General features: G+C 38.2%; 1 protein-coding gene across 1 annotated transcript; it reads right to left on the bottom strand.

Moving 5' to 3' along the window:
• Positions 1–1,463: 1,463 nt before the first annotated feature.
• On the bottom strand, positions 1,464–5,994 carry chac2 (ChaC, cation transport regulator homolog 2 (E. coli)). Its single transcript, XM_039789382.1, has 3 exons — positions 5,669–5,994; positions 4,909–4,944; positions 1,464–2,211 (listed from the first exon to the last, which is right to left on the bottom strand). Exons 1-3 carry the CDS (start codon positions 5,801–5,803, stop codon positions 1,810–1,812), a joined length of 573 nt encoding a protein of 190 aa, XP_039645316.1. The 5' UTR covers positions 5,804–5,994; the 3' UTR covers positions 1,464–1,809.
• Positions 5,995–10,199: the final 4,205 nt, after the last annotated feature.

Here is a 10,199-nt window from a genome sequence, read left to right as displayed (position 1 = left end):
AATTATTTGCGCCAAATGAATGCAGAATGCGGCCAATCTGTCGAGTCGTCTTGTAGTGGTGCGTTACATGCAACGTAGCCTACAGTATATTCCCATCCAATTAGATTGAATTCAGTATTGATCACGTGAAAAATAATAACGGTAACTCCAGTGAAATTATTTGAAATTTGCTAGTGAGGACTAGATTAGGACCGTATTTAAAGCTGATGCTGGTTTCAAACTTCGCCCCCCAGGTGTGTCTGTAAAACACGGACAACTTCTCTCTTTTGATGCTTGGGAATGACGTTGCGTGTAGCAACGTGAAACCTAGCTAACAGGTGAAGAACACAAACAACTAAATCACTAGCTAACCTACTTTAACTGTGCAGGAACTAATAGACCAATACAACAACAGGCTTACATTAACTGACAACATAAGTTATACGACTTACAGTTCTCAAGGACGCACACACACGATCTCAACTGATTATCCTCCGGACAGCAGTCTCTCTTTCTTTTTTTCTCACTTTTTTCTGTGTGGCGCACGCGCCCGCTCGCGGTGTGAGGCGCGTGTCCGCGCTATTCTCCGACATTACGACCTCTTGTACAAAACTAAAGTAACGAGCCAATTTTTTAAATGTAAGGAGTAGAAAGTACCGATATTCGTGTTAAAATGCAAGGAGTAAAAGTAAAAAGTCGCCACAAAAAAAAATAGTACAGTAAAGTAGAAATATCCGAAAAATCTACTTAAGTACAGTAACGAAGTATTTCCCATCTCTGTCTATGGCAAACGCGCGGGGGAGGGATGAGCCCGTTCGGAGCTACGGGAGCCCAGATGGGAGCGTCGGTGGATGTTAAGGAGAAAATCGATTTTTCATTTAAACAAATCCACATTAACTACACATTTGAGTTAATCAATAAAATCGATTTATCGCCCAGCCCTATGTTCTTGCGTGGCTGTACACTTTGTGATTGCGATTACAGTAGTATGGTGATGATACCTGCCCTGAAACTTGGTTACCATATCAAAAGAAGAGATCAAGGACATTTACCAAGGCAGGATTACCTGGTTAGAGAATAACTTTGGAAAGAGTCCTGTTAATGTCTTCTTAAAAAAAACGTATTTGTGCAACCTAATATCCAGTTTTTGTGTTGGAGATTAGAAACAGTGTCACAGGTTGTCTGACTGACCTGGTTCTCTTTTTAAAATATTATTTAAATAATCTAAATTTGTGAAGGTGAGGCAATCAAATGATGGTTCCATCAGTTTTGGTTATTTGTTTTTCTCTGCTCTTTTCAGGGGCTTTAAGTGCACCAAAACAAATCATGTACTTAAATGTCATGTACTGAAATAAACCTGCTCTGGGTTTCCACTTTTTTAACAAAATTAACATACTGGAAATGTTACGTCAGCACTATATTGCAGCCAGCAGTGCACACATACATCACATGATATTTAAACATTAATAGAAACAGACCAAATGTATATGTGAATGTAGATTTATTCACTCAGAATATATTAATTCAAAACATTCATCGCTTGCGCTGTTTTATATTGTACAAGGTGTGAGTTTATCCAAAACGTGTTTTGTGATCACCCTGTAGTATGCTAATTATAGTACCTTTATGTAATTCTTTGTTATTATTATTTTTAGGCAGCTTTCAAGTGTTGTTCTGCATTTACAGTATTGTAGTGAGACACTAAAAACGGTCTTTGCCAACATATTTTCTGTACCTGACAACTATCCTTATTGGCCCCATTTATATCTTGAACCTGATATTATTTAACAAATCCAGCCTGGTATACATTGTTTAAGTCTTGTTTGTTATCTAAACACAATCTACTTTTTTGAGTGTGCGTTTCTGCCCATTGTGTAGTCTCTCTCTCACTAAAGTTTCTAGGGAAAACAGGTGTGTGTCTGAGTCCTCAGGCAAAATTGTTCTCACAGCGTCAGCCAGCTGAAAGAGGTACTCAGTGTTTTGCCCGCTTGGACCGGTAGAGTTGACGATCTGGTTGGCTATCTCCTCCAGTGAGGCAGGGCCGAGGTAGTCTGGATTGTCCTGAGAGCCGATGTAGAGCAGCATCTCGCTGGGCGGAGGAGAGAGTGGTGGACGGGGGTGAAAGGTCACAGTGATGGCCTCATAACCACCTTTTTCTCTGTAGTCGAGGTAACTCTTCACTTCCTTCTCTCGGCCTGTCGGCAGCTTGTAGGCAACGCCCCAAACACATCCCTGGAGTGAAAGAAAAAGAAAAACAGGTTAGCTTGGCATCTGTAGGAAAGAATGCAGAATGAAGAACAAAGAAAAGTCTAGAAGCACCTAAATCTTACTTAAAAAGGTCCCATGACATGGTGCTCTTTGGATGCTTTTATATAGGCCTCAGTGGTCCCCTAATACTGTATCTGAAGTCTCTTTCCCAAAATTCAGCCTTGGTGCAGAATTACAGCCACTAGAGCCAGTCCCACAATGAGCTTTCCTCAGGATGTGCCATTTCTGTGTCTGTAGCTATTGAGGAGGAGGGGGGGGGGGCTTGACCAACTGCCACTTGCTCGTTTTGAAAGCCATGATGTCTCTCTCTCATGGGTGGGCCAAATTCTCTGGGCGGGTGAAAGGGGAGGTAATCTTGCTCCTTATGACCTCATAAGGAGCAAGATTCCAGATCTGCCCATCTGAGCTTTCATTTTCTCAAAGGCAGAGCGGGATACCCAGGGCTCGGTTTACACCTATCACCATTTCTAGCCACTGGGGGACCATAGGCAGGCTGGGGGAATGCATATTAATGTTAAAAAAAACTCATAAAGTGACATTTTCATGCCATGGGACCTTTAAGTTAACTAGAGCTGATGCGATTACTCAATCAACAGCTCAAATGTGAAAATGTGCTTCTATGATAGTAAGCTTAATGTCTTTTGGTATTGGACTGTTGGTCAGAAAAAAAATCTATCTGAAGACATCAACTTGGACTTTAAGAAACTATGATAATCATATTTCAGCTTTTTTTTTTTTTTTTTTACACTTTTCTGACAATTTATAGACCAAGCTTTTAATTAAGTAATCAAGAAAAGAATGTGCACAATAATTAATAATGAAAATATTCTTTAGTTACAGTCCTACCACTGTTTGTGATCAACACATGTGACTTAGAAGGATGATTTTGACCTCATCAGTAATATTTGAAGGTAAGCTACTTATCAGTCACTTCTAAATACATTTATTCAATACAGTTTTCTTGATGCTTACCATGTTCTCGCTACATTACACACTCTGTATTGCTCTATCTCTTTCCCATCAACTGCAACAAATTATCTCTCCAAGGTGAGAATACAACCTGTAACAGCAAACGAGACTAACAGTGAAAAGAACGCCATTTTTGTATAGCTTTTAGTAAGGCCTCTGCCCATGGATGTATTAAGAGAACTTTGATTTTTCCCGCGCAGTCACAGAACGATTTGTGGCACGTAGATGGCGCAATAGTAACACATTCTGATGGGTCACAGATTTCTTTGTAACACCGGAAAGCCTCTGTTAGTGTATCCAGCCTTTTGAGCCAGATAAAAGGAAGCAGGAGATTTCTCTCTATAGGACAACTTGTATTTTAATGTTATTTTACAAGTTATCTGCTGTAGTTATGGCTGATACTGGGGCAGGACCATCACAAAAAAGAAGGAAATTAAACGAAGAACTAAAAGCTGAAAGGGAAAGGCTGAACACCGAAAAAGCCTGTGTTAGTGAGTATGCAGGTAAAAGGTCACAGGAGATGTCTTTATGTAGGCCGAATTGTATTTTAAATTTGATTTGAGAAGTTATCTGTTGTAGTAATGGCTGATACTGGGGCAGGGCCATCACAGAAAAGAAGGAAAGTAAACGAAGATGGAGACAGGATTGTAAGTGATTCAAAAACGTCCCTGAATCGGCCCCTTAGGTATGTAATATGTCTATTTCATTCATAAAATAACTTTACAATGCTCGATGTGATTGTACATCAGTAGCCAACATTAAATGATGCCCCCCCCTTAGTGCGGACGTTTTATATCTTTTACTCCGTGTTTGTGTTGGCTTACTATTTTCTTTTCCCTTGTCCCCCTGTAACGTTGTGTAAAGCGTCCGTGGGTTTCATGAAATGCACTATATTAATCTAAGTTATTATTATGTTACGTTGGTTGCTACAACAATCTTAATGCTACGGCTCATGACACAGTGACAGTGATACCCGGTCTAGTTCATGAGACATCCAAAATAGGCTAAGTTACCGTATGCAACACTTGAAATGCAACGATGCATCTGTAACTTATTCTTTTATTGTAATGAATCATTTTCTGTCGGAGCAAAACATTCATCGCAACTGTATGTCCTCCTCATAATCATAGACAGTAAATTAAATGGACACAGCGACGACATATATTTCGACGGAGACCAGTGAAGTCACTTTTCCGGTGATGGCTGAGCGTACTGCACAGCCTCAAACTGAGCTTGACGACGTAGATGTCACGTGAGCAACAGTCTGAAAGTTGTAAGTCTTCTGGTAGCTGTGCCAAGAGAAATCTCAAGGTAATGGAGCCTTTTATACATTGTTGTATTTCTTTAGAAATAAACAATGGACAAATAAAGTCTTTAAACGCTTCAGATATAAAGTTATTCACTGTCAAAGTGACGCCAAAATGAATGGGAGTCAATGGAATGCTAGCAAAAGGTTATGGCTCGTTAGCCTAGAATCTCCCCATAGGAGGTACGCTTTCCAGATGCTCGCTTACCCCCTTGCTCGTAACACTAACTCTGTAATACAGTGGGCAATACAGCACCATAAAGAAAAGACCTTTACGACAGCAAGTGTGGTAAAAACACTAACGCTTTTGTCCAAAGCGGCCGCTAGAATCAACACAAACTGAAAGTTACATATAGCCACTTTAAATTAAGGTGGGCATGTCTTACCTCAGGATCCTCCACCAGTGTCACCACCCGGCCAGGCTGTAAAGGACACAGAGGCACAAGAAAGTTAAAGAACCAAGTAGGATTATGTAGAAGTCATATTATAAAAATTTTATTTAAACTTCAACAAAACAAAATATGGTTGTTTTAAGGAAATGTTATGGGAATAATACAAGCTACGGTAGCATATACACTGTAATGAATAACCTATAAGTTAATGTTTAGTTTAAATCCCCCTAATAATAATGAAAAAAATAATAAAGTAAAGGAATACCATATACAGATACATAACAACACCACAATGAGCTGCTGTATGAGATCTAACCATAGACTGTATGGGTCTACACACTAGACTATCTCTTTTTAAGAGATAGGCCTAAATAACGACTTGTGGATCCAATCTAACTAGTAGTTAAGGTATTATTAGCATTAGCTACTTAACGATTCGTTTTTTTTGATGGCCAGCTAACGATAAGGTTACAGACCAAATGTGATGTATTTTAAAGTAAATTAACAATGTCAACAGACTGTCAAATGTGTACTTATCTTTCTGTGTTTACACAATAAATTAAAACTATAAATGTTTCCAAGTTTTTGTTACTTATCCCATTATATTTTTTTTGTTTAGCTACATTTCATATCCTGCTTTCCCCGGATTTTGCCCTAACGACATCTGACAAAGCAACACTGAGCAACCTTGCATCAGTTATTGCTAGCTAACGTTAACGTTATATAGATCCCAAAGAGAACGGCGTATGCTCACCTTACCCGGTACTCCTCGGTGGTCGGTACTGCCCTGCCAAAACCGACGGCTGAAGCCTTTTATGTAGCCTATTCTTCTTTCCTCATAAGGAAAATCCACTTTCCATATAAGGGACCCGTAACCGAAAACCCACATACCGTAATAAGACACGCTAAGCTAACAGTTACCGTGGCGACAACAAGGACGGTTCAATCAGAAGTAACGTTTACGGTAGGACTGACTGTACAACTGCAACAGCGATGTTTTAACAGTAGTAACACACGCTCATTTTTAGCTCCTTACCAGGACTAGATGTTCAAATCATCTGTATTACGTAAGCACGCGTACTTCCGCTAAACAACTTTCAGTATAAAGCGCATTTTCCGATCATATTGCCAATGTTTTGATAACATTAACAATTTATTGGGGTTCTTTGCAGCTAATCACAATACAGTGTTGTTTTTTTCATAGCGTTTTGTTTTTTCACCCTATGTCGTATCACTATGGCATGTATTTAAGAGCTTTTCGCTTTTATTTCGAAGGTAAATCTCCATTCTGCCATTACATTCTTTTTTTTTTTTAAATGTGTAATTTGAGGTAAATGGGCCGGACAAAGAGAAACACTGTCAAACCTGTCCAACTACAATAAAAAAAAATTTAAGTTAGCAAGTTGCCATGACAGAGAGATCCATATAAATAATGTTTTTTTTATGTTATCTATTTGTGTTATGTTTGTCAGTAAACTATAATTTTTTGTTATTATTGTTTTAAATGTTTACCACTTTAAGTTTCTGTTAAAACCAGGCAATCCAGAAATGTTCTTGCTAGCCACTAAAAGTTGTTTTCCACATATACTGTAGGCTAAAGAAATGGTAACATATTGATTTAAAAAAATAAAAAAAACTAGAGACAGCAATTTCTGAAGAAAGCATTCACATACACTAGTAATACATGTGTGGATGTGACCTTGAATAAAGGTTCATATAAGTATCAGAAAGATTGTTATTCTTTTTTTTTTTTTTTTTTGATCTGAATGATTAATGTGTCCAAGTTCCTAGTTCTTCATAGGCTTCATGCATATGCACCCATTCATTCATTTTCAATACATGTCCACTTGTGCTTATGTATTTGTTAAAACATAAACTGGGACAAATAACCCAGGGAATATGGGCTTCAGTCCTGACACCAGGGGGTGCTGAGTTTCTATTACCCACAGTGTATTCATAGTGTGTTCTCCCAAATAACATGCTACCCATGTATGCCATGTGAGCACTGATTCAGAACCAAAACCAAGTGGACAGCCACAGCCTAGCCTGTAATGTCAGCTCAATGAACAGGAGCCATGCTCATTCTTCAGCCTCTGAGGGAATCTGGTCAGAAAACCTTTTTACGTAAATTACCAGCCTCGAGTTTGGAGAGGCAGATCTGTAGTTGAAATCCACAGCTGGGCTGGAAAATGCTGCTGAGGAAACATCTGCTATAAAGATACCCTTGTTCCAAACACCAAAACCAAACCTGGTGCAGTGCAGCTGGTTACTGAAGGTCAGCTCTCAGGTGGGAATCGGTGTAAATGTGTGTGAAGTATTCAGAAAAATGTCATAGCACTTCTCGTAAGTTAAAGCATATAAATACAGCTGTTTCAAATACTCAGTGTTACCTGCTGTGAGCATGATAGTTATAGTAACTATAAACTTCTACAGAGCTACACAGAAGTGTATCCTGCTCCAAATATCCTAAACCACATGTACACATAATCGATATCTCATTTATTTGTGATTTAACAAAAGCTTACAAAATGTACATGTACTGTGGTGGGCTCACCCTTTTGTGCAGCATTTGTCTTTGAAAGGGACACATTTGTAGGGGAAATTATTATGATGACAAACAACAGAGAAATTTAGGGAAATATATACAGTCCCCTTTATAGTACAGTTTATCTAGGAAAAGAAGCAGTTTTCATGATGAGAAATATGTTTTATTTGTGAAGAAACATGCAGGATGTACCTTTACTAGATGAATTGGGCAAATTTGTTATCGCTTGTTTGGAAGATGGAAAACAAAGATGTTGCGGTAAATATGAGGAATGGATGTGAAGAGAATTTACTGGAAAAACGTTTAGAGTCTTTTAAACACTATAGTCTGAAGCTTTCAGTACTAATATCGACCATGCCATTAAATGACTTCAAAACACCAAATTAAATCTAATGTAATCCACTCTTTATTCCTGATGTAACCAAACGAGACACTGTATCAGCACTATAATCAAAGTATATCAAATAAGTAATTATTGCAAAAACAATTTAATCAGTTCTGGTGTATGGCCTTGCCCTCGTGTCTTCCTCCATCAGCATTTTTCTCCCATTTTCCATACGTGTTACATTACCTTCATTTTATTCTCATAGGCATTCTTTCTCTTTGACAAGCCCATCTCAGTTTTCAGTCTCTTTCCACTGTGCTCCACTTCTCTTAGTGTTCTTTCTTCATCTCCAGAGCTGTTGCTAAACCTTCTTGTTTTCTTCCATCTTCTGTTAATTCATTGGGGAGGTGACAAAGAAAGAGACTTACTCCACCCTTTTCTTTCTTTTACTTTAATCATTATAGCTTCCTTTCATTTAGGAAAGTCTGTATTTTACCCCAAACATCTCATCTGAATGTCTTGCATTTAAAGGGGCACTCCACCATTTTTACACTTACAAGTCAGTTTATTTGACATGATTAGAAAAGCACAGTATTTGGAAACAGTTTTCTAAAAAGTCTACATGGTCTTTATCTCCGTAACCTGCTCATTCCTCTCTGGTTGAGCTCTGATAAGAGATTTCTTCAGTTAGAAGAATTTCTTTTTTCCACCAACCACCTGCAAGATCGTCTAACTAACCTCCAATATTAAGTTGTTCTCCTGCAGCGATTGAGGTCTACAAAACCCATCCAAAGGTCTCCTACATACTGACTCACTCTAGCAGCAGTGGTTGCGCACAAAAAAAACCTCTTGAACCTCTGACTCTATCTCAGCCACCATAGTGAGGAATTGGTCAGCCGAGCCATAAAAGTCCACTATATGTAGAGAGCTGAGTTGAGTGGACCATTTTGAGGCTCTGAGGCCTCAGATTTGATCCTGAACTGCTCATATGACTCCTGAGATTTCTCTCACAGGCTCACATGCGCGGTGAATGCAGCCACATCTACCAACACTGTTGCTCTTGCCTGAGAATGTGATTCTATTCTGGGTATAACAACTAAGGACTGCAAGATAAGAAAGTCATTATTAGCAAGTCAATATTATCTATTTTGACTCTGTTTTTACAGTGAGATGGCAAAAACCTAATTTGTAAAAATGTTGGACCAGCACAAGTATTGACTAATTAGAATAATAGAATGTGAATCATGTTCACATTGGCGTGACTGATATTCTCCCTCAGTCTTCAAACAAGATGTAATAATAGAAATTATGATAAAATTGAAGGTTTCATTGATGATACATGCTGTGTTCTCCTTTGTCTTAGCAGCAACAAAAGCCAAACGTTTGGATGTAATGATAGAGGCTTCTGTTAATACGTATTTTCAGAATTTGATTATAAAGTTGAAGTTTCTGACAAAAAAAAACCCTCTCAAGACAAAAGCCATCACTTGTCTTGGGAAATGTCCTTTGACTCAGATGGTGAAAATAAAATGAAAGAAGTAAAGGCCATGTGGACTCTTCTATATTATTTTTTGCACCACTAAGAAGAGAGCAATCTCCCTGTTATTCATTCTCTTAAAAAAGGAGGCATTCTTCACCTAAATTAGATTATTGCTGATCTTAACTTGTTTAATAATAATGAACCACAGGCTACTTTTCCTCATTGACTGATATCGAATAGTAAAACCTCTTACAGCAATGCAGTTAAACGTTGCTTTTTTCCTCATTTAAGTTTTAAGTTAGATAAATTAAATTGGGGTCATTGTAACCTTTGAACTTTTTTTCCAGTCATCCAATTTATATTTGTATTCTTCCTGCATGTGGTGAGTAACTACAAAGATACAGTATATTCCTCACTTGGAACTGACATCACTGAAGGGATTTGAGATATTTCCCCCCAAAATTGGTATAAATACGGCTTAAGTCCAGTAGCTGCAATGAAAACTAATACTCTAAAGCTTCCTCGGGCTTAACCAAAGTCTATAACTTTATCAGCATGATTGAGTGAGAAACATGAAGTGTAATAGAAGACTGATCAGAAGGGACTCGGTTTTCTTGGCTGCAGGACTGTCCAGTTTAAATTGATCTATAGCAGAATATGTGGTAGACTCCAGGATGTGTGGGATGTAAACATGTCAATCTTTAATCTTAAAAAGTAACATGACTGCAGAGAAGAAGAAAAAGCAGAAATTATGACACAGATCTGGGTTGGTACAACTTTGCCATTGGTAAAACCATTGAGTAAAAAACCCTGGATATTTTTTGGATGGAATTTCTTTAAGAATATATATTTGCCCATTTCAAATTATGTCTGGTTTAGAAAATATGCAACCATTCGAAATGAGTTTCTGCTATGCTCAGAACATAGAGTGGGTA

The sequence above is a fragment of the Perca fluviatilis genome, chromosome 21 (genome assembly GCF_010015445.1).
Source record: "Perca fluviatilis chromosome 21, GENO_Pfluv_1.0, whole genome shotgun sequence".
In the NCBI taxonomy this organism is placed as follows: domain Eukaryota; kingdom Metazoa; phylum Chordata; class Actinopteri; order Perciformes; family Percidae; genus Perca; species Perca fluviatilis.
Note: the sequence above shows the minus strand (reverse complement) of the source record. Positions and strands in the feature narration are given on the sequence as shown.